At 43.2% G+C, this 25,871-nt stretch overlaps 1 protein-coding gene across 1 annotated transcript; it reads right to left on the minus strand.

Moving 5' to 3' along the window:
- Positions 1 to 568: 568 nt before the first annotated feature.
- si:dkeyp-72e1.6 (transmembrane protein 238-like) lies at positions 569 to 25,871 on the minus strand. The gene is made up of 2 exons (XM_060840110.1): positions 25,327 to 25,871; positions 569 to 907 (listed from the first exon to the last, which is right to left on the minus strand). The coding sequence occupies exon 1, from the start codon at positions 25,764 to 25,766 to the stop codon at positions 25,332 to 25,334; it is 435 nt and encodes a 144-aa protein (XP_060696093.1). The 5' UTR covers positions 25,767 to 25,871; the 3' UTR covers positions 569 to 907; positions 25,327 to 25,331.

Below are 25,871 nucleotides of genomic sequence, written 5' to 3' on the forward strand. Positions count from 1 at the left end.
TGAACATGAAGTCAAAACAGTGGTATATAAAACAATTCTCAAAGGAAATACAATTCAATCAACAGCAATACAATGCAAGGACTTTCATTACACATGTGAAACCAATGTTCTATCACTGTAAAGCCAACTCCAGTCAAATAAAACTCAAAAATTAGGAAAACTGTTTTACACTTATTATTTATCGGCAAGGCTTTTACAGTAGTAATGCCAGTATTAGCATTAACTACTATTACTTCTTTGAAACTAATAGCAACGTCTGGACTTCACACGTGTACAGCAAAACATGAAAATGCAGGAATTGCTGTCAATGAATCTATACTTCCCCTCGGTGGACCATTTGAACTCCTTCTGAGACTGCAGTTGAGTAGAAATCACTGAATTAATGACATATTGCCCTTTTACACTATTTGTCTCACTGCAAAAACCTTGGAAAAAGTTACAGCATATTGAATGAGGTGTAACTGCATTTTTTACTATGTGCTAACCTCACTCAATTTCCCTGAAAAATTGATAGATGAGGATAAATCATAATATTTCTATCTGTTCCAAATCCCATTCGACTACAGGACAGAAAATGTGATTATTTACAGTATCATTGTTATAAAAAAGTTTATTACATTCTGATGTGCAAAATAATTTTATCTAATTCGCTAGAGCGAATCAATAAATAGAATTAAGTGGTATATAATTGTCTAAATGCAATTAAAATAATCAATCCAGTCCAGTGGAATAATTCATAATTAAGAGTGTATAAACACACATTGATCAACTGGCTTTAATGCTCTTGACTCTGGCCAAAATTGTTGATTTTTTTTCTCTTGTAAAGATGTTGAAATAATTTTAAATGTAATCCCAACAGTCAGCATTCAGACTTCGCTACCGATCCTTTTGAGGCTAGTAACGGATTCTGTAAAAATATAAATTAAAATTAGTTACTATGCATAGACAAATTATTCTATGAATGATATTTAAATCTATTAATTGTATTGGTTGGTATAGAATGCAGGTTGTCAGAAACTAAAATGTCCACGACTGTTGGAAACAAAAACTAAAATCAAAATAAAGTCGACAGAATCAGTTCCCAATCCAAAAGACAACTTATTTCTCAGTAAAATTACATTTTTACCTCTATATGATGCAGCATTGGCAAATTCCCTATTTGATTGCTACTCTGTGTATGGTGGCACAGTGGTTAGCACTGCTGCCTCACAGCGCCAGAGACCCGGGTTCAATTCCCGCCTCAGGCGACTGACTGTGTGGAGTTTGTAAATTCTCCCCCTGTCTGCGTGGGTTTCCTCCGGTTTCCTCCCACAGTTCAAAGATGTGCATGTCAGGTTACTTGGCCATGCTAAATTGCCCATAGTGTGAGGTGAAGGGGTAAGTGTAGGGTTATGGGTGGGTTGCGTTTCCGCGGGTCGGTGTGGACTTGTTGGGCACACTGTAGGTAATCTAATCTAATTTCTTAGGGCAACTTATTCAAGTTCATATTTCATTCTAATGAATGCCTTCATTAGCTGAGATACAGTCACACAGTAACAGTACCTTATTTGAATGTAGCCATTCGGTGTACAGAAGTTGAGTATTGCTGGAGAAAAAGCACATTCCATTGAAGCTTTTCATCTGCCACTTGTTGGGACAACTTACATGAATTTCCAAGGGAAAGGGAAAGCAATATTTATGTTGTATAAGATTAGAGAACTGACTTAAGGCTGTCATTTTCAGTCCTGAAAAGTGCCCAGTTTACCTCAAGTTGCATTTGAAGGGAAAAATACCACAAAGGTTTTATAAAGAGATGAAGGTAGCTGTTTCATGCTGTTACTATGCAGCAGCAATGTCAGTGGAGTTCACCATAACAGGATACTACCATCAAGCCAAAAGGATGTGCTGCCTATCACACAAGTAAGTATTTGCCTTTTTGGAGAAGATTTGTAAGTCAGGTTGTAAGTTTGCTCGTTGAGCTGGTCGATTTGTTCTCAGACTTTTCATCACCATGCTAGGTTACATCATCAGTGAACCTCTGATGAAGCGCTGGTGTTCTGTCCTGCTTGCTATTTGTCTGTTTTGGTCTGTTGTGCTGGGTGATATCAAGTCCAGTTCTTTTTCTGAGAGATTGATAAATGGGGTTCAAATCGATATGTTTGTTAATGGAATTCTGGTTTGTATTTCAGGTCTCTAGGAATTCCTGTGTGTGTCTTTGTATAGCCTGTCCCAGCATAAATGTATTGTCACAGTCGAAATAGTGTTCCTCTTTGTCTGTGTTTATGGATTTGGTGATGTCTTTTGGTGGCTTGTTGGTGCTCGTGTATCCTGGTGGCTAGTTTCCTGCCTGTCTGTTCAATGTACTGTTTGTTGCAATCTTGCAGGGTATTTTGTATATGACATTCGTTCTGCTGGTTGTTGGTGCATGGTCCTTTAAATTCATTGGGGCTGTTCTAGTGTGATGTAGGTTTTTGGGTTACCATGATGCTTAGGGGCCAGAATGGTCAGATCGTCATCTCCGAGATGTGTTTAATGTATCACAGGGTGGCTGGAATTTCTGAGCATGTTGTGTCTTCTTGTTGAGGACATTTGTGCAGGAATCGGGAAGACTGGGCTTATCAGATATCTGTTGTTCCTGAATATGTTGTACAGGTGTTTTTCCTCTGATTCTCTTAGTTCCTGGGTGCTGCAGTGTGCTGTGGCTCATTTAAATAATATCCTGATACAGCTCCATTTGTGGGTGTTGGGATGATTGCTCCTATCGTTGAGTATCTGGTCAGTGTGTGTGGCTTTCCTGTAAACGCTGGTCTGTAGCTCTCCTTTGACTTTGTGTTCAACTTTTGGAAGGGGAGTCTGTTGCTCTCTTCCTGAGATGATGATCAGTCTACTCTGGCCTCTAGGTATCCTGGTAGTCTACAAACCTACCAACTCACTGAAACAGCTCCTGTTGAATTTACAGACAACCAGCAGAATGAATGTCATGTACAAAATACCCTGCAAGAACTGCAACAAACGTTACATCTGACAGACAGACAGGAAACTAGCCACCAGGATACACAAGCACCAACTAGCCACCAAAAGACATGACCAGCTATCACTAGTATCCATACACACAGACGAAGCAGAGCACCAGTTCGACTGTGACAATACATCCACCCGGAGACAGGCCAAACAAAGACACACACAGGAATTCCTAGAGGCCTGGCATTCAAACTGGAACTCCATTAACAAACATATCCATTTACCAGCCCCTCAGAAAAAGAACCGGAAGTGAAATCATCCACCACAACAACTCAACTGACATGACTAGCCAGCGGGACAGTACACAAGTGCTTCATCAGAGGCTAACTGATGATATTACATAGCATAATGACGAAATGTCTGAGAACAAATCTACCATATCAGTGAGCAAACTTATAACCTGACAGAGTGCAGGAAATCCTCAAGGGCGAAGGTGAAGAGCCAGAGGTGGTGGTACATGTCGGCACAAATGATGTTGGGAAGAAGAGGAGGAACATACTACAGCGGGACTTCAGAGAACTAGGAAGAAGGCTGAAAAGCAGGATGTCCAGAGTGGTTATCCCCAGTTTGCTTCCAGTTACTCGGGCTGGAGAGGCCAGGAATAGGGAGATAATGGACTTGAATGTGTGGCTGGGGAACTGGTGCAGGAAGCAAGGATTTAAATTCTTGGATCACTGGGGTATGTTTTGTGGTAAGCATAAATTATACAGAAGAGATGGTTTGCACCTTAATAGGTTGGGGACCAGCATTCTGGCAGGCAGGTTTGCTACTGCAACACAGCTACGTTTAAACTAAATAGCGGGGGAGAGGGGACAAACTGGAAGTTTAAGAAGGAAATTGAAGGGAAAGTTAGAACAAGGGAAGTCAAGAAAGACAACAGTATCAATGAAGCAGAAAACTCAAAAAGGGATCATGCCGTAAAGTTGAGTGAGATAGGAGTTGATAGGAAAGGTGAGGGCAGTAACAAATTAAAAATATTATATATGAATGCATGAAGTATTAGAAATAAGATGGATGAGCTTGAGGCTCTTTTGGAAATTGGCAGCTATGATATTGTGGGTATAACTGAGACATGGGCTTCAAGTGGACAGGACCTGGGAAATGAATATTCAAGACTATATATGCTATCGTAAGGACAGACTGACAGGCAGAGGGGGTGGGATGGCCCTGTTGGTAAGGGATGATATTCAGTCGTTGCGCACGGGGACCTAGAATCAGGGGATGTAGAGTCAGTATGGATAGAGCTGAGAAATTCTAAGGGTAGAAAGACCCTCTTGGGAGTTATCTACAAGCCCCCAAACAGTAGTATGGATGTAGGATGTAAGTTGAATAAGGAGCTGAAATTGGCCTGTTGCAAAGATGTTACTACAGTTGTTATGGGGGAATTTCAACATGTAGGTAGACTGGGAGAATCAGGATGGTATTGGACCTCAAGAAAGTGACTTTGTGGAGTGTCTCCAAGATGAATTCTTAGAACAGCTGGTGCTGGAGCCTACCAGGGAGAAGGCAATTCTGGATCTGGTATTGTGCAACAAACCAGAATTGATTAGGGACCTCGAAGTGAAGGAGCCATTAGGAGGTAGTGACCATAATACAATAAGCTTCAATCTGCAATTTGAGAGGGAGAGGGTACAATTGGTAGTGACAATATTTCAGTTGAATAAAGGGAACTATGGAGCTATGAGGGAGGAGCTGGCCATAGTTCAGTGGTGCAATACCTGAGCAGGGATGGCAATGGAGGAACAATGGCAGATATTTCTGGATATAATGCAGAAGATGCAGGATCAGTTCATTCCAAAAAGGAAGAAAGATCCTATGAGGAGGCAGGGGTGGCCGTCGCTGACGAGGGAAGTTAAGAAACATATAAAGTCAAAAGAGAAAAAGTATAACGTAGCAAAGATAAGTGGGAAAACGGAGGACTGGGAAGCTTTTAAAGAACAACAGACAATTACGAAGAAGGAAATACGCAGAGAAAAAATGAGGTACGAAAGTAAACTGGCCAAAAATATAAAAACTTTTTTAGATATGTAAAAGGCAAAAAAATCGTTAAGACTAAAATTGGTCCCTTGAAGACAGAAACAGGGGAATATATTATGGGGAACAAAGAAATGGCAGAAGAATTGAATTGGTACTTCAGATCTGTATTCACTGGGGAAGACGCGAGCAATCTCCCTGAGGTAACAGTGGCTGAAGGACCTGAACTGAAGGGAATTTATATTTGCCAGGAATTGGTGTTGGAGAGACTGTTAGGTCTGAAGGCTGATAAATCCCCGGGGCCTGATGGTCTACATCCCAGGGTACTGAAGGACGTGGCTCTAGAAATCGTGGATGCGTTGGTGATTATTTTCCAGAGTTCGATAGATTCAGGATCTGTTCCTGCAGATTGGAGGATGGCTAATATTGTACCACTTTTTAAGAAAGGAGCAAGAGAAAAAGAGGATATTATAGACCAGTTAGTCTGACCTCAGCAGTGGGAAAGATGCTGGAGTCTGTTATAAAGGATGAAATTATGACACATCTGGATAGCAGTAACAGGATAGGACAGAGTCAGCATGGATTTATGAACGGGAAATCAGGCTTGACTAATCTTCTAGAATTTTTTGAGGATGTAACTCTGAAGATGGACAAGGGAGATCCAGTAGATGTAGTGTACCTGGACTTTCAGAAAGCCTTTGATAAAGTCCCACATAGGAGGTTAGTGAGCAAAATTAGGGCGCATGGTATTGGGGGCAAAGTACTAACTTGGATTGAAAATTGGTTGGCTGACAGGAAACAAAGAGTAGTGATAAACGGCTCCATTTCAGAATGGCAGGCAGTGACCAATGGGGTACCGCAGGGATCAGTGCTGGGACCACAGTTTTTTACAATATATGTTAATGATATAGAAGATGGTATTAATAATAACATTAGCCCCAAATTTGCTGATGATACAAAGCTGGGTGGCAGGGTGAAATGTGAGGAATATGTTAGGAGATTACAGGGTGACCTGGACGGGCTAGATGAGTAGACAGATGCATGGCAGATGCAGTTTAATGTGGATAAATGTATGGTTATCCACTTTGGTGGCAAGGACTGGAAGGCAGATTACTATCTAAAATGGAGTCAAGTTAGGTAAAGGGGCAGTACAAAGAGATCTGGGTGTTCTTGTACATCACTCAATTGAGGCAAGCATGCAGGTACAGCAGGTAGTGAAGAAAGCTAATAGCATGCTGGCCTTTATAACAAGAGGGATTGAGTATAGAAGCAAAGAGGTTCTTCTGCAGCTGTACGGGGCCCTGGTGAGGCGGCACCTGGAATATTGTGTTCAGTTCTGGTCTCCAAATTTGAGGAAAGACATTCTGGCTATTGATGGAGTGCAGCGTAGGTTCACGAGGTCAATGCCTGGAATGGTGGGACTATCTTATGTTGCAAGATTGGAGCGACTGGGCTTGTATACCCTTGAGTTTAGAAGACTGAGAGGGGACCTGATTGAGACGTTTAAGATTATTAAAGGATTGGACACTATGGAGGCAGCAAACATGTTTCCGCTGACGGGTGAGTCCCGAACCAGAGGACACAGCTTAAAAATACGGGGTAGACCATTTAGGACAGAGATGAGGAGAAACTTCTTCACCCAGAGAGTGGTGGCTGTGTGGAATGCTCTGCCCCAGAAGGCAGTGGAGGCCCTGTCTCTGGATTCATTTAAGAAAAAGTTGGATAGAACTCTCAAGGAAAGTGGAATCAAGGGTTATGGAGATAAGGCAGGAACAGGATACTGATTGAGGATGATCAGCCATGATCATAATGAATGGTGGTGCAGGTCGAAGGGCAGAATGGCCTACTCCTGCACCTATTGTCTGTTGACAGATAGAAGTAATCAAGTGTGATGCCAGGTATGCAGGATGTACATCCCAAAGACTAGTGGATCATATCAAAAAGCAAACAAAATGTAAACACCACTTAAGACCATAACTCTTAGGAGCAGAAATTAAGCCATTCAGCCCATTGAGTCTGCTCCACCATTCAATCATGGCTGATATGTTTCTCAACACCATCTTCCCACTTTCTCCTTATAACCCTTGATCCCCTTGATATTCAAGAACCTATCTATCTCAGAATTATATATACTCAAATTTGTAAAGGATGAAATTACGACATATCTGGATAGCAGTAACGATAGGTCAGAGTCAGCATGGATTTATGAAGGGGAAATCATGCTTGACTAATCTTCTGGAATTTTTTGAGGATGTAACTCTGAAGATGGACAAGTGAGATCCAGTGGATGTAGTGTACCTGAACTTTCAGAAAGCCTTTGATAAAGTCCCACATAGGAGGTTAGTGAGCAAAATTAGGGCGCATGGTATTGTGGCAACAACCTTCTGTGGCAATGAATTCCATAGATTCACCACTCTCTGCCTGAAGAAATTTCACCGTATCTCCATTCTAAAAAGGTCTTCCCTTTTCTCTAAGGTTATGCCCTTGGGTCCTTGTCTCTCCTACCAATGCAAACATCTTCCCAACATCTACTCTGTCCAAGCCATTCAGTATATTTCAGTTAGATTTCCCCTCCTCATCCTTCTAAACTCCATCAGGTATAAACCCAGAATCCTCATATGTTAAGCTTTTCAGTCCTGGGACCATTCTTGTGAACCTCCTCTGAACATGCTCCAGGGCCAGTACATCCTTCCTGAGATATAGGGCCCAAAACTGTAAACAACTTGACAGTTAACTGTCAGTCATAACTAACTGGTGCATTCTTAATAGAAATGCCTTGACCAATCAAAATCAACTTGCCAATCAATCAGTCTCTCTTGTCTTTCAGTATAAATGTAGTTTTCTCTTTACTTTGGGAATTCTTGTGAACGGTCCTGATGAGTGCAAGATTGAAAGCTTCAACAAAATCTGTCTTTTATCTGCACACGTTATTTGGGCTCAGAGCAGATTTGAAAGAGCTCAGCTTTGTCTTCAAACATGATCAATCTTCTATGAAAGCCCCATCTCTTGAAACTGTTGCCTAACCCCTCCTTCCCTTCAATGGGGAATATTTGCTACTTTCCAGTCCAGTGGATTCTTTCCTGAATCTAGGGAATTTTGGATACACCAATGCATCCACCAGCTCATTAGCCACCTCTATTAAGACCCTCAGATCAAGTTCATCTGGGTCTAGAAACTTATTTCCTGCAGGTCCATCAATTTGTTTAGTACCATATCTTTGTGATTATAAGTTTTGCTTAGTTTCTCTCTCATTCCACCTCCTGATTTACAGCTGTTTCTGGAATGTTTTTGTATCCTGTACAGTGAAGAGAGAAGCAAAATATTTGTTCACATCATCTGCCATTTCTTTATTATCTACTATTGACTCCAGATTCTCACTCTCGTGAGGAACAATACTCATTGAGCCTTTTCCATTTTAAACATTTTTATACTATGTTAACATTCCTATCTTGCTTCCTGTCATACTCTAATTTCTTCCTCCTCATTAACTTTTTAGGCAGTATCTGTCATTTCTTATTTTCTGACATATCATCTGACCTGCCACTATCTTTGCACAGTTACATGCTTTTTCCTTAAATTTAATGTTTTCCTTTATTACTTACTTCGCCACAGTTGGGTGAGGGATTGGTGGGTCATTTCTTTATAGTAGAATATAGTTATTCTGTGTTCTGAAATATCTCCTGAAATGTCTGTCATCGTATCTCTATTGATCTCTATGGTATCCAAATTCTCATCAGCAAACTCAGTTTTCGTGCCCACATTGTTGCCCTTAGGGTTAAAATCCTGGTCTTAGATCCAGTCTACTCCCTTTCAATCTGGAAGTAAAATTCAATCATATTGTGGCTGTACATACATGGGCCTTAACTCTGAGATCATGAATTAAGATAGCACAATACCAAATCAAATATAATTTGCTCTCTGGTCATCCAAAATGAGCTGCTCTTAAAAAAAACCTCAAAATTTTTACATGAGGTATAGTAGACAGCAAAGAAGGTTACCTCAGAGTACAACAGGATCTTGATCAGGTAGGCCAATGGGCTGAGGAGTTGCAGATGGAATTTAAAAATTAGTTAAATGTGAGATGCTGCATTTTGGAAAGGCAAATCAGGGCAGGACTTATATACTTAACGGTAAGGTCCTGGGGAGTATTGCTGAAGAAAGGGACCTTGGAGTACAGGTTCGTAGTTCCTTGAACGTGGAGTCGCAGGTAGATGGGATAATGGAGAAGGCGTTTGGAATGCTTTCCTTTATTGGTCAGAACACTGAGTATAGGAGTTGGGAGGTCATATTGCAGCTGTACAGGACATTGGTTAGGCCACTTTTGGAATATTGTATGCAATTCTGCACTCCCTCCTATTGGAAGGATGTTGTGAAACTTGAAAGGGTTCAGAAAAGATTTACAAGGATGTTGCCAGGATTGGAGGATTTGAGCTGTAGAGAGAGACTGAATAGGTTTGGGCTGTTTCCGTGGAGTGTAAGAGGCTGAGAGGTTTAATAAAATCATGAGGGGCATGGATAACGTAAATAGACAAGGTCTTTTCCCTGGGTTGGGGGTGTTCACAACCAGAGGGCATAGTTTTAGGGTGAGAGGGGAAAAATTTAAAGGGAACCTAAGGAGCAACTTTTTCACTCAGAGGGTGATGCGTGTATGGAATAAGCTGCCAGAGGAAGTGGTGAAGGCTGGAACAATTACAATATTTAAAATCTATCTGGAAGGGTATATGAATAGGAAAGATTGAGAGGGATATAGGTCAAGTGCTGGCAAATGGGACTAATTAGGTTTGAATATCTAGTCAGCATGGAAGAGTTGGACTGAAGGGTCTCTTTCTGTGTTGTACATCTCCATGACTCTGTGAACTCATCCAGTTTAGTACTAATCTGATTTTTCCAGGTTAAATGTAGCTTAAAGACACCCTTGATTATTGCTGTCCCTTTATCAAAAGCACCAAATATTATTATTCTTGTATACTTTATCCCAAATTGTCATTACTGTTAGATCTGGAGACTACTCACACTAATGATTTCTTTTCCCTCACCTCCACCCCAAAACTGATTCTGTATCCTGGTCTCCTAAAATAAGGTAATCTCTTACTATTATATAAATGTCATCCTTGATTTTATTATAGGATATGGGTGTCACTGGCTATGCCAACATTAATTGCCCATCTTTAATTGTCCAGAATAAACCACATTGTTGTGGGTATGGAGTCAGATGTAGGCCAGACCCAGTAAGGATAGAAGATTTCCTTCCCTAAAGGACATTAATGAACCAGAAGGGTTTTTCTGACAATTGACTGCGGTTACTGGTTACCATTAGGCAAGCTCTTTATTCCAGATATTTATTCAATTCAGATTCTATCATCTGCTGTGGTGAGATTTGAACCCGTATCGCCAGAGCATTAGCCTGGGATTGTGGGTTACTAGTGCAGTGAAGTTATCACGACACTCTTGCCTCCCCTTAACATTGCTTTCTCTTGACCTTTACCTAGCTTCTTTTTTTGTTCGATGTGATATACCCCTCAATATTCAGTACCTAATCCTTGTCACCCCGAAGCTATGTCCCTACAATACGATCTGTACAGATTGTATTTATTTCCTTCAATGTGCACAATCAAGTTTTTTTTGTCATGAATGCCACATGCATTCAGATACAGGGCCTTTAGTTTTATCTTTTTGTTATCTATGTAGCATTTAATATTTAGCCTTGATTGTTGGTGTAACCCTAGATTGTTTTTTTTCTCTCTGTCCCTTTAGACAGTTCTCTGAGCCTCATTTCTAATATTACTGTCTCTACTCTTTGACACACCACATCTTTCCATATTTGATCCCTTCACCACCTATTTACTTTAAACCCTCTTTACTACCATAATTAGCAGTTTGCAAGAACAGTGTGCCCAGCATGGTTCAGATGTAGACCATCCCAATGGTACAGCCCTCACTTCCCCAGGTACAGATGTCAATCCAAACTGAAACCCACTTCTCCTACCTTTGATCATGTATTCACAGCCCTAGTATACGTACCCTACGCTAATCTGCACATGACTCAGGTAATAATCTAAACATTATAACCTTTAAGGTCCTGCTTCTTAATGCCTATCTTGTCATAGTTTCAATGCAGAACCTTGTTTCTAGTTTTACCTACATCAATGGCAACTACACGAACCACAATCACTGGATTCTACCATCCTGGTGCTACTTCCTTTCTAATCTGAGCAGATTTTCCAAACCTTGGCACTAGGCAGGCAACACTGCCATCTTTGTTGCAGAGAATGGTTTCAATTTCTCTCACTATACTACCACGAGATTTTAGATTGCTTCCATAGAATGGCTTTGTGGATCATGGTGAGTTTGCTCATCCACTCTACAGACCCGATCTTATCCAGACAGGCTGAGAGACCTCAAATCTATTGGACAACTGCAGAGGTTTACTTTCCTGCACTTCTGATCCTGTCCCTGATCACTGACCAAATTGTAAGACCCTATCCTAAGTGGTGTGACAGCTTCCTGGTTCAAAATTCCAGGCATCCTCCCAATCCTGATGTATCGCATGCCTAAATGGAGAGGAACTTCAAAGTGCTTCAGTACAGAGGAATCTGGTTGTCCTTGTGCATGAATTGCAGAAAACTAGTACACAAGTACAACAAGTCATAAGGAAGGCAAGTGGAATTTTAGCATTTATTAATAAAGGAATAGACTATAAAAATAGGGAAGTGTTGTACCAATTATACAAGGCATTAATGAAACAGCATCTGGTATATTGTGTACAGTTTTGTTCCTCTTACTTGAGAAGAGATGTAGTTGTCTTGAAAGCAATTCAAAAGAGGTTCACTAGATTGATTCCAGAGATGAAATGTTGTCTTATGAAGTCAGATTGAACAGTTTAGGCCAATTATTATATTAGTGCATCCATTTCAAGAGGGCTAGATTACAACAGCAGAAAGATACTGCTGAGGCTGTATAATGCACTGGTCAGACCACAGTTGAAATATTGTGGGCAGTTTTGGCCCCATATCTAAGTAAGAATATGTTGTTGTTGGAGGGGGTCCAGAGGAGGTTTACAAGAAGGATCCTGAGAATGAAGGGCTTGTCATATGAGGAGTGACTGACGACTCTTGGTCTGTACTCAATGGAGTTTAGGTGGAATCTGATTCAGGTTTGCAGAATACTGAGATACCTGGATAGAGGAGGCAATGACCTAGTGGTATTATCGTTGGATTGTTAATCCAGAGACCCAGCTAATGTTCTGGAGATCCAGCTTCAAATCCTGCCCCCACCAAATGGTGGAACTTGAATTCAATAAAATGAAAAAATCTGGAATTAAGAGTCAAATGAAGACCATGAATCCATTGTCGATTGTTGTGTTGGAAGTACCGAGTCTGGTTCACTAATGTCCTTTAGGAAAGGAAACTGTCATCCCTATCTGGTCTGGACAACATGTGACTCCATACCCACACTAATATGGTTGACTCGTATGTGCCCTCTGAGATGGGCGATAAATGCTGGCCTAGCCAGGGACACTTTTATCCCAGAAATGAATAAAATCCAAGGGTGGACTTGGAGAAGCGGTTTCCACCAGATAACCTCAGAGTGAAGGGGCGACACTATAGAACTGAGATGAGGACAATTTTCTTCAGCCAGATGGCAGTGAATTTGTGGAATTCATTGTCAGAGAAAGCTGTAGAGGTCACATCATTCAGTGTACTTATGACAGAAATAAGATTAAAAGATAAGTGGAGCAAAGATTAGAGGGAAGAGACAAGAGAATGGACTGAGAAACATATCAGCAATGATTGCATGGCAAGCAGATTCTTTGGGCCAACTGGCATATTCCTGCTTCTTATGCTAAAAGGAATTGATAAAGTGTATGTAGAGAGGATGTTTACTCGTGGGGATAATTGAGAATGAGAGATGATAGTTTTAGGTTAAGAGCTGACAGTCTGACCAAAGTCAACATTGTCTCTTTAGCTATGTTACATCACACGATAAACTGTACTGCTTAACTTAAACCAGCAACACAGAAAAGATTTATCCCATGCAGTAATCTGTGAAAATTCGAGGCCAAGAACTATTTAAAATAAAAATTAACAACTTTATTTCTTAAACTATAACAGAATAATAAACTAGTAACTATTTACAACTCCTTCCTCTAATATATCTTTTACCTTCTCTTCTATAATATCAGTCCAATAAAACACCCAATTAAGCTTTACCAAAAATTCAAATTTTCATAAACAACAACCAGATGTCAAATCTTCTCATATCTACCTCGGTCGTCTTCTTCTTCTCAGAGATTTCTGTTTCACAGGTTACTGTTCGATGAAGGTACCTTTAAGAGAGCTATTTTTCTGGGCAGTCTGCAGAAGCTGGTTGCTTGGTAGTTCTCCTCCCAATTGTTCAATTTCCCCTGGTCTTATACCCCCAAAGCATCAGATTGTGTCATTGGCTTTTAAGATTGTCAATATACTAAATTCAAACTTGATTGAAGGTTGGTATTTTTCAGAGTATAATTTAAACTGGCCTAATTCAAATTTGTTTAGTCATCTCCAGGCAACCAGCTAATCGAGTTGTTCGGCCAAATGTTACATTATATCTTTTCAGAATACTTGGTGCTGTGTCAGGTAGTTCTGCTAGCTTTTAACTCTCTTAAAGGTCCAGTCCACCCACATCTTCATAACAGCTAAAACATGATGAGCCACTCATCATCCTGAGTTAGAAATATATTGCCATTCCTCCAGTGTTGCTGGGTCAAAATCCTGGAATTCCCTCCCTAAAGACATTGTGTGTCGACCTGTGGACTGTGACTCATTTCATTACACTGATAATTAGTAGTAATATTGGAAGCATTCAGTGCAATAAAATGCCAATAGTTTACATGGACTTCGTACATCAAACCCATGGCACAGAAAGGGGCAGCAGAGTCATTGTTTAGGACACTACACAGGTCATGTCCTCCTGACATCAGCCCAGCACCATCATTTCTGAACCACTGACTGGCTTGGCCTTACAAAGCAATCTCCAGAAAATGATGTCAGACACAGGATAGGAGGAGGTTGTCAGTACAAATAAATTGCATCGCTGTAGCCACTTCAAGCTTTCAGTGAGAACTCTGCAAACTCTGGTCTGATTTATCCAGTATTAGAAATAATTTTTCTGTTTGAAGTAAAGTCTTCAGGTGCCACTCCTCACTTTACTGGTACTTCTTTCTCAATGACATTGTCATTTTTGGTGTTATTTCAATGGCTGTCAGCTTTGCAGAATATACTGGGGCCAACATCCTCTCCAATTCTATTCTCATCCATGATCCCCATTCTACAGAAACCCAATTCTTCCTCCTCCCCAATCCAATCCAAGCCCAGGCCACCCAGTCCACATTTTCCTTTTCACCACTATCTGTTTCCACCTGCGCTTCCCCCCCCCCCAATCAAATGCCCTATGCCTTATTGCCTTTTCTCTGCTGTCCCTTTCTATAGTGATTATTAATGAGGTCTACCAGGTGGACCTCATGGAATATGAGTTCCCTGATTGGGGCTGTTAATCTGGTCCAGACCTAGCTGACAAACAAGTGTCAGACATCCTGTTCACTCTGAAACCTGGCTCTGAGAGTCAAGGACTCTCTGCATGTAAATAAGGGTGACTTGGTGATAGGATACTAACCTCTGTGGACTTATTTCAGTGGCAACAAGTGAAAAGCACACTGCTGAAGAACTTCGCTTGCAATTGTCATCTTTGAGTTGGGGTAAGCATTTCTGGCATCATGCCATTATTTGGGAAGTTTGACTTGTTCGATCCTGCCCTCTAAGGCTGGGCCCAGTACGTGGAAACAATGCTTTTTTTTTCTGGGCAAAAGACAATGGGGCAATGCAAAGCAACAAGTAATTCTCCTGACAGTTTGTGGACCTGCAGCGTTTTTCATTATTTGAAGCCTAATTCTCCCTGAGGCACCAGATACTAAAACCTTTCAAGAGTTGATGGATTTAGTCGAAAAATATTATGACCCTAAGCCTTCTCTAATTCAGGGACGGTCTCGGTTTTACTCAGCAATTTGAGAACCAGGGAATCCATGTTGGACGTTTTGATGGGTTAAGATGATTGGTGGAGGCATGTGACTTTGGTTTAACCCTTAACGAGATGCTGAGAGACCATTAGTATGTGGGGTTAATGACTAATAATTTAACCATGTGAAAGCACCAACTAACTGAGGCCCAACTGGATGCCAACAGGCACTACAATTGACTTTGTCATTGGAAAATGCGGGAATTGGAGCATGAGAGTTGCAGACTATTCCGATGGAAGTGGACACTCTCGCCAGGCCACCTGAGCTTGGGAAACACCACTTGAGTGAAAGCAATTGCATAACCTCACTCAAGACATATCCTGAATAGAGAGACTCTAGGTTAGTCCACAGCAAAACCCCAAAACAAAGCCATGCCTGAGTCAAATGGTTAAAATTTTCTTGAGGATCTGGGCTGGCAAGCCATTGTAGTTGATGCTGGTATGCGGACTTCAGACAGCAAGAGAATCCAACTCGATCTAGGCTGGTATCAAGGAGAGTGCACTCCCTGGAAAATCCACCTACATCTGATTTGGAACAGTCCAATCAGAACCAATCAAAATAAACACCTGGTTAAATGGTCACCTGGATTTAATGGAGGTCAGTACTAGCGTGGCCATTTCACTAATCACAGAACCAGTCTTTAACAAAATTCACTCTGACTCCAACCCTTAAGTTTGCATAAGATCTCAGCTAGACTGAGAACCTATACTGCAGGACATTTACAGATTAAGGGCACAACTTGGGTTCCAGTCTCTTATGAGAGGCAGCTGGTTTAGTTACCACTCATTGTTGTAAAAGGCTCAGTTCAAGCTTGATGCTGAAATTGGTTCAGAAAGATTCATTTAGATTGGCTCAACATTTTTCAACCAGAAGATTGCTGCCTGATTGAAGTCCTAATTAAGAACCCAGAATTGTTCAGGAAGGTCTAAGGACTATCAATGGAGTCTAGATTAGAGTGGTGCTGGAAAAGCACAGCAGATCAGGCAGCATCTGAGGAGCAGGAAAATTGACGTTTCGAGCAAAAGCCCTTCATCAGGAATAGAGGCAGGGTGGAAAGATAAATGAAAGGGGGTGGGAAGAAAGTAGCATAGAGTACATTAGGTGAATGGAGGTGATAGGTCAGAGAGGACGGTGGAGTGGATAGGTGGAAAGGAAGATAGGCAGGTAGGATAGGTCATGGGGAGGGTGCTGAGCTGGAATGTTGGAACTGGGGTGAGGTGGGGGAAGGGGAAATGATGAAGCTTGTGAAGTCCACAATGATGCCCAGGGGTTGAAGTGTTCCGAGACAGAAGATGAGGCGTTCTTCCTCCAGGCGTTGGGTGGTGAGGGAGCGGCGGTGAAGGAGGCCCAGAACCTGTATGTCCTTGACTGAGTGGGAGGGGGAGTTGAAATGTTGGGTCACGGGGCGGTGGGGTTGATTGGTGCAGGTGTCCTGGAGATGTTCCCTAAAGCGCTCTGCTAGGAGGCGTGTAGTCTCCCCAATGTAGAGGAGACCGCATTGGGAGCAACGGATACAATAAATGATATTGATGGATGTGCAGGTAAAACTTTGATGTTTGTGGAAGGCTCCTTTGGGTCCTTGGATGGAGGTGAGGGAGGAGGTGTGGGTGCAGGTTTTGCAATTCCTGCGGTGGCAGGGGAAGATGCCAGGACGGGAGGGTGGGTTGTTGGGGGCGGGCGAGGACCTGACCAGGTAGTCACGGAGGGAAGTCTTTGTGGAAAGGGATGGGGAGGGAATTATATCCCTGGTGGTGGGGTCTGTTTGGAGGTGGTGGAAATGTCGGCAGATGATTTGGTTTTTGCGAAGGTTGGTAGGGTGGAAGGTGAGCACCGGCTGGGGGTGGGGAAGTGGGGTCTGTCCTTGTTATGGTTGGAAGGGTGGGGTTTGAGGGCAGAGGTGCAGAATGTGGAGGAGATGCATCGGAGGGCATCTTTAACCATATGGGAAGGGAAATGAAGGAGGCCATCTGGTGTGTTCTGTGGTGGAACTGGTCCTCCTGGGAGTAGATACAGCGGAAGAATTGGGAATACGGGATGGCATTTTTGCAGAAGGTAGGGTGGGAAGAGGTGTAATCCAGGTAGCTGTGGGAGTCGGTGGGTTTGTAAAAAAATGTCAGTGTCAAGTCGGTCGTCATTAATGGAGATGGCGAGGTCCAGGAAGGGAAGGGAGGTGTCAGAGTTGGTCCAGGTAAAGTTAAGGTCAGGATGGAATGTGTTGATGAAGTTGATGAATTGCTCAACCTCCTCGCGGGCGCACTAATGCAGTCATCAATGTAGCAGAGGAAGAGGTGGGGAGTGGTGCTGGTGTAACTATGGAAATGGAAGTCTTGGAGGAGGTGGAGGGCATGGGTGGTGTCTTGAACATATGTGGGGAGTTCCTGGACTAGGGGGGATAGAACAGTGTTAAAATAGGTAGAGATGGGTTTGGTGGGGCACCAGCATGCTGAGATAATGGGTCGGCCAGGGTGGTCAGGCTTGTGGATCTTGGGAAAGAGGTAGAATCGGGTGGTGCGGGCTTCCCGGACTATGAGGTTGGAAACTGTGGGTGGGAGATCTCCTGAGGTGATGAGGTTCTGTATGGTTTGGTGATGGGGATGACGTCATGGTCGAGGGGGCGGTAGGAGGAGGTGTCTTCGAGTTGGCATCTGGACTATCAATGGAGCGAAGGCCACTTTGCATGTTGACCTGGGAGCAATTCCGTGATTCTGCAAGGTCCATCCTGTGACATGTGTCTTATGGGCAACAGTAGATGCAGAAATGAAAAAGCTGGAAAGGGAATGAATCATCGAACCTGTCCAGTTTGTGGAATAGGCAGCACTAGTCCTACTGACTGTGAGGCCCAATAGATCAGTTCGCCTTTGTGGGGATTTTAAACAAATAGTGAACCTCTTTTCACAGTTGAATAAGTACCAATCCCTCTTATACACCAAGCTGGCAGGGAGGCTGTCCTTCTCAAAACTAGATATGAGCCATGCATACTTGCAATTGCAGTTAAATATGGATGCCCAGCAGTGTGCTACAATTAATACCCATAAGGGTTTATACCAATAAACAAGACTGTTATTTGTGGTATTGTCAGCCTGTGCAATTTTTCAGCAGATGACGAAGAACATTTTACAAGGTCTACCCCAGATCACCATTTATCTAAATGATGTGCTAACAACAGGAAAGACCAATAAGGAGCACTTCAAGAGCTTAGACATTTCTCCCAGACTGGTGTATACCTTAGAAGGGAAGAATGTGTGTTCCAGACACCCAAAGCAACTTAGCTGGGCTACAAAGTCTATAAGACCAGGTTACACCCATTGGAAGATAGTGAGGGCGATCAAAGGTGTCCCAGCTCCCATATCTGTACCGGAGCTCAGGTCTTTTCTTGGACTAGTGAATTATTATGAAAAGTTCATACATAATCTGGCCTCCATCTCAGCACCTTTTGCATCAACTGCTATAAAAGGATCAGGCTTGGAAATGGTCACATAGCTAAGCCATAGCTTTCAGGGGAAGTGAAGAAACAGCTATCATCCTAAGTGAGATCTGGTACTGACATGTGATGCCTCCCTGTACAGCATTGGGATGGCATCAGCTCATAGACGTTCCTCTCCATTGTGCCCTCTAATAGCAAATTCATGCAGGACATTGGCTAATGCAGATCATAAATTCTTCTAGATGGAAAAGGAAGATTTGGTGGTCATATGTGAAATTCGGAAGTTCCAACAATAACTTTATAGACATAAATTTGTAATAATAATGGACAACAAACACCTGCTAGGTTTACTTAAAGAGAATAATGTAGTGCTGCCCATAGTATTAGAGTCCACCTCTGAATTCCGTCTGAAGCTAAATGCTTATAATTACAAGTTAGAAGACAATCCAGGAGGCCAAGTAGCGAATGCAGGTGCATTAAGCCACCTTCTGCTTGCAGATAAACCACCCATCATGCCACCAGTGGATGAGTCCATAAATTTTCTGGACACACTTCTAGTTACAGCTGACAATATCAGTCTTTGGATGCAGAAAGATCTGATTGTGAAACAGTTGGTGGTGATAGGGGACACAAAGGACCATCACAACCAGAACTGAAATAGTTTTGGACCCAGAGAGACTGGATCACAGTAAAGGATGGTATATTATTATGAGGAGCAAGCTTCCAAAGTGAAGATGTTGGTGAGAAGTTGTGTCTGCTGGCCTGGATTGGATGCAAACAGCGCCCACAATATTAAGACAAGGACAAACATTGATGCCAGCAGCTTCCCCCATATTTGTGGGAATGGCCAGGTAAACCCTGGACTCGGTTACATGTTGTCTGTGCGGGTGCTTTCATGGGCTCAACATTCTTGGTCATTGTAGATGCCCGCTCAAAGTGGTGGGACGTACATAGAGTTCATTCATCAAGGACGGGGGTGACAATAGAAAAACTGCATGTATCATTTGCAATACACGGACCCCCAGAAGTGTTGGTCATAGATAACGGATCATCAGTTACCAGCTGGCAATTTGAATATTTCTTAATGTCAAATGGCATTTGACATAGGTCAGAAGGACAGCTCCACACCATCCATTATCCATGGTCTGGCAGAAAGAGCAGTCCAAACTTTGAAGGCATGCTTAAAGAAACAGCCTACAGCTTCACTAGATACCAAACTGCCCTGGTACCTATTTGATTATAGGACCACCCCACAACTACAAGGATAGCTCCATTAGAATTGCTAATGGGAAGACGCTTAGACTCCAGGTTAAATCTTATCTTCCCAGACCTGGGGTGGAGGTGAAACGCCGGACATGAGACTCTACTCCCAGTTTACTTCTGGAAACAAAGTTTGGTGTAGGAACCATAAGAATGGCCTTGTTATGGATAAGAAACATGGTTGATGTGATATCAAGTCCAGTGACATAGAAAGTCTGGGTCAGTGTGATGGTCCTGATTAGGCATGTGGATCATGTGAAAGCTGCAAACTCACAAACAGTGCAATAGCAAAACAAGCTCAGCTCCTAAACAGCCTTTCCGCCTGTTTAAGAACCCATGAGTTCTCCTCCTCCAAGCGTTGAAGAGACCCCAGAATCTGAGATGGACATGGTAGATGTTGCTATCTCAATGCCTTTGCCACCTGAAGAAAAGACTGAATTTCTTCTGAGATGCTCTGAGCACAGAGGTGAGTTACTGTACGCTACGTATTGTCCGTATTAGAGGCAAAGTTGAAGGAACCTGACCCAGTGCTAAAATGCTCTTTGATGAGAAGGGCACTGCTTGTCACTGGCCACTTGGGTGTTTCTTTGCTTCCTGGTGGTGGAAACTGAATAAAGATCCATGAACCTTGTGTCTTTCACTGCATCTCACACCTGCACACACACAACATGGGTGCAGGGGAAAAAATAAGCACTACCGCAGTTAGGCAGTAGTGTGGGGGTAATTAAAAAAAAATAAACAGCAATGGCAGACAGCCTATTCAGTTTGACAGCTGGCTCTGAGGAAGCTGGATCAGTGTCAAGGACTCTCTGCGTGTAAATGAAGGGTGATTTGGTGACGGGATACCAGCCTCTGCAGAGTTATTTCAGTTTCCCTTCTGCAGTCCCTGTCTGCTAACACTCGCTTCTTCCTGCCCCACACTCCAATGAACTGATCCCTAAGTCTGAGACGTATTTGTGACTCCATCTCTCTCTTCTCACTGACTCAGTTTGAATCGCATCTTTCTTTCTCAACCAGGCACCCCTGTAACACCTAGGAATGCTGCCAGCACACTGGGCAACAATGAAGATTGTGGAGGGGAGGGTGTACTGCAGGAAATCGGAAGTTTCCTGTCTTGCCCCCATCTCCCTACACTTTTGCAAGAGGCAATAGCTATCAGAAAACCCATTCAAGTCATTTTCTTCAACTGCACTTTACCAGACTGCAATGTCTACCAGACAGTAATTATATGATTACTTGTATGTCAAACAGTAAAACAGCTTCCAATCTCCTGAGCTAAACAATCTCCCAACCAATGGGTCAGAGCTAGGCCTTTCAATCCTGTCACGTCGAGTCATGAATGGTAGTGTATAATTAAACAACTAACGGGGGTGGGGGCACCACAAATATCCCCATCTTCAATGATGGAAGAGCCCAACACATCAGTGTAAAAGACAAGGCTGATGCATTTGCAGTAATCTTCAGCCAGAAGTGCCAAGTGGATGATGCATCTCAGCCTCCTGTGGAGGTTCTAAGTATCACAGATGCCAGCTTTCAGGCTAAGTGATTAGCTCCAAATGATATCAAGAAACAACTGAAGAAAACTGCAAAGACTATTGGCCCTGACAATATTCTGGCAATGGTACTGAAGGCTTGGGCCCCAAAACTAGTCATGCCCCTAGTCAGGTTGTTACAGCATGGCATCTACCCAACATTGTGTAAATTTATCCAGTTATGTCCTAGACATAAAGCCAAGGACAAATCCAACCCAGCTAATTGTGCCATCGTAGTCTTACCAGACCATAGGGGCTGTTCTCTCATTAGGGAGAGAAGCAACTAGTGCTGATTTAACCTGAGGTCCACCAGAGCACAGGTGAGGAAGGAGGTTGAGAAGGAGAGTCCTTCATGGTAACCTCAAACCAGGGATGGGAATTGAACCCACACTGTTGATATTGTATTACTCTGTAAACCAACATGCCAGCCAACTGAGCTAAACCAATTTCCCCATTCAACCAATTACCACATCATCAGCCTACACTCGTTCATCACTGATGGAAGAGATCATCAACTGTGCTATCAATCAGCAGAAATCACCTCTTCACGATGCCCAGTTCGGGTTCCTCCAGGTTCACTCAGCTCCTGACTTCATTACAGTCTTGGTTCAAACATGGACAAGAGTTGAATTCCAGAAGTAAGGTGAGAGTGACAGCCCTTGACATCAAGTCTACATTCAACAGAGTGTAACATCAGGGACCCCTAGAAAAACTGGAATCAATGGGAATCAGGGAAAAAAGCACTCCACTGGTTGGGTCATACTTTGCATTGATGAAGGTGGTTGTGGTTGTTGGATGTCAATCATCCCAGTTCCAGAGGACACTTTGAGTAGATCCTCGGGGTAGTTCAAAACTGCTTCAGCTACTTCATCAATGACCTTCCTTCCATCATAAAGTTAGAAGTGGGGATGTTTGCTGATGATTGCACCATGTTCAGCACTATTGATGATTCTTTAGGTACGGAAGCAATCCATGTCCATAAGCAAAAACACTTAGATACTATTCAGGCTTCAGCTGATAAGTGGCAAGTAACATGCATGCTGCACATGTGCCAGGCAATGACCATCTCCAAGAAGAGAAATGTTCTTGATGCTCAACATTACCGTTGCTGAATCCCTCAATATCAAAATCCTGGGGGTTACCATTGAGCAGAAACTAAAATGGGACCAGCCATATTAATACAAGAGCAGGTGATTGTAATGTTTAATTTTTAACTTTGTTCCTTATTTCTTTCTAACTTGTTCTTAAGTTTTTGTACTTAGTTACCTGTGCCTAAGAAGGCACTATGTGTGGCAACAATGAAAACTTTTCACCGTACTTTTGTACCTGTGTATATGATAATAAAGTCAAAATCTAAAGGTTGGAAGTTAGGAATTTTGTGATGCGTAACTCATATCAAATCCCCAAAGCTTGTTCACCATCTACAAGGCACAAGCCAGAAATATAGTAGAATACTCCCTACTTGCCTGATTGAGTACTTGACACCATCCAGAACAAAGTAACTGCTTGACTGGCCCCCATTCTCTCACTTCAACATTCACTCCCTCCACCATCAACATAAAAAGGCAGAAGAGTGTACCTTCTACAAGATACACTGCGGTAACTCCCCAAGGTTCCCCTGACTACACCTTCCAAACCTGCCACCACTACCAACTAGAAGGACAAGGGCAGTAGAGGCAATGGGAACATCATCCCCATCTGGTCTCTCTCCAAACACACACCATCCCGACTTGGAACTATTTCACTGTTTCTTCATTATCACCAAGCCAACAACTTGGAACTCCCTCCCTTACCGCACAGTAGGTATACCGAAACCACATGGATTGGAGTGTTTCTAGAATGTAGCTCAACACAAGGATTCTGGGTAATCCAAGATGGAGGACAGGAAAAATTTCTGGCTGTAACAGCTGCTCCTTTTTTTTTAGGTATTTTAGGTGCTGGAGATGATTTTCTCGAATTCCAGGAGCTGCAATTACTGTTTTATATGCTGTTGCATTGTTTTGGAACTTTTGGGGGAAAAAAAAGTCAAAACAATGGCATGGTGGCTCACTGGTTAGCACTGCTGCCTCACAGCACCAGGGTCCCAGGTTTGATTCCAGCCTCAGACGACTGTCTGTGTGGAGTTTGCACTTTCTCCCCATGTCTGCATGGGTTTCCTGTGGGTGTACCTGTTTCCTACCACAGTCCAAAGATATGCAGGTTGGGTGAATTGGCCATGCTAAATCGCCCATAGTGCTGCGTGCATCGGTCAGGGTAACCGTAGGGGAATGGGTCTGAGTGGGTTGCTCTTCGGAGGGTCAGTGTGGACCTGTTGGGCCGAAGGGCCTGTTTCCACCCTGCAGGGAATCTAATCTAAAAAAAACAGCAATTTTAAAAGGGAGAACAGACAAAAGAAGCACATGGTGAGGACAGTGCAGGAGAGAGAGAGAGAACGTGCACAGTTACTGTCTTTGCTGTTTTTGAATTAATGTATCTGCCAGAGGAAGTGGTGGAGGCTGGTACAATTGCAACATTTAAGAGGCATCTGGACGGCTATATAAATAGAAAGGGTTTGGAGGGATATGGGCCGGGTGCTGGCAGGTGGGACTAGATTGGGTTGGGATATCTGGACGGGTTGGACCAAAGGGTCTGTTTCCATGCTGTACATCCCTATGACCATCTTCTCAACAGCAATTTGGCATGAACAAGAAATCTAGAACAGTCAGTAATGCTCACATCCCATGAACCAATAAAAACAGGGAAGAGATAAAACAGAATTGAATATGAAATTGAACCAGACATTGACTGTAATAACCTATTCCTGTTGTAGTGAATGAGATGGAAATAATTCTCCCTCAGCACTAATACTCCAAATACAACTAATTTCAGCATAAATCACCTGGAAGCATAAGTACAATTAAAATTCCTCAATCAATTGACTGTCTATTCTGGGTCACATCGTAGTGAAAGCTAAGGGAGCAGTTGTGTGAAGCATTCATGGTCATGAGGGAGTCAATCATGACTGCTCAGGATAGGCTGGCGGGGAGTGGGGTTTAAACTGTCCAAACCACTGATATCCCACTATTCTCCTGCCTCTCCCCTACCCCCACCCCACCATCTCTAATTGCGTGGCAGATGCATCTTCCATAAGACCACAAGATTGACATTGGGGAGCGGGGTGGGGCATCTGGAGGCTGCCCAGAAGGTTCCAGCTCTAAAGCCTGAAGATCTCCTGGGTGAACATTCTCAGGGTGATCATTCCTGTGAAATCTGGGTGAAATGAACCAGATATTTAAATAGCAACAATCCAGCAAGGCAGGAAAACGGCACTAAAACATTGGGCGAGCCAGTACAGACCCGTTAGGCTGAACAGCTTCCTTCCATGGCATAATAATTCTGGGATAATGGGCCTGTTGGTCTCATATCCTCATGGCACCTGTAAGTATGCATCAAACTTTGTCAGTGCATTTGCGAGAAAAATGGAAGAGAATGTAAATATATTTAGGTCCAGGTTGTACGTTTGCCCTCTGAGCTGGTAAGTTTGTTCTCACACGTTTCAACACCACGCTAGGTAACATCATCTGAGAGCTTTAGGTCGTTGTGAGGAATTGACTGGGTTACTGGGAGGCAGTGGTTGTTAGCTGAATAATTGTGCCCTTTGTAACGCGTGTCTTTGTAAGTGTTTTGTTAAAACTATGTGTGGTCTCTGGTTTGTGATTGTATCTGATCACTTGTCACTCCTTTGTGAAGTCAGGAACAACTTGTAGGGGGAGGGGGAAATAGTGTCCACTCCCGTCTCTCTTAAGTATGGCCTCAATGTAGAGAAACTTTCACAGTAAAATCCTCACTTTATCTTTCGTCCTGTCTTATTTGGGAACCTTGCAGGGACCCTGTCTGGTGGAGATATATTTTAAATTAACAGTAGGATTGCAGATTCAGCTGACTGGAAAAAGTTGTCTCTTTCAGTTATTCAACCAACAACAGTCAAACAAGCTCCCAAACTGCTTTCCCAAAGGGCAGGGCTGGTTAATGATTAGCTTTTAAGTAAATACACTGATGTTTCGGCTTAGCTTGGCAGAGCTGAAAGAAGAGGATTGAGTTACCCGCTTTAGAGAGGGGTGTTGGCTGTGTCCACCGTACTCTCAGTCTGCTCAGAAATGACCTCGGCGCTCACTGCGTGGGACAGGGTCTTCACCTCGGTGGTCTTGGAGGTTTGGTGCCTGCTGGACATGGACCTGCGGGAGATCCTGCGGAAGCTGCTGGAGATGCGGCTGGACCAGCGGTGCAGGAAGCCTATCCTGTCCTTCAGGCCCACGTCGTCCTCCAGCTGCTGCTCGGGCACCTCGATGTTGCCCGTGTACCAGAAAATCCACCAGACCAAGCTCAGGAAGATGACGATGGAGCCGGCGTAGATCAGGAAGTCGTAGAAGAAGATGTTGGCGAAGACGCCGATGAGCAACACCGTCAGCCCCACCGCGTCAAAAGCCACCGCCAGCCAGAAAGCGCAGGCACAGCGCCCCAGGGCAGCGTGCAGCAGCGCCATCGCGCCCCCCTGCCCTTCCCTGGCACTGCCTCCCTCTGTCCAGGGGCAAGGTACTGCCCAGCTCCGCCCCGCACTCACCTGGGCTCCCTGTACCTGGCACACGTC

The sequence above is a fragment of the Hemiscyllium ocellatum genome, chromosome 20 (assembly GCF_020745735.1).
Source record: "Hemiscyllium ocellatum isolate sHemOce1 chromosome 20, sHemOce1.pat.X.cur, whole genome shotgun sequence".
In the NCBI taxonomy this organism is placed as follows: Eukaryota; Metazoa; Chordata; class Chondrichthyes; order Orectolobiformes; family Hemiscylliidae; genus Hemiscyllium; species Hemiscyllium ocellatum.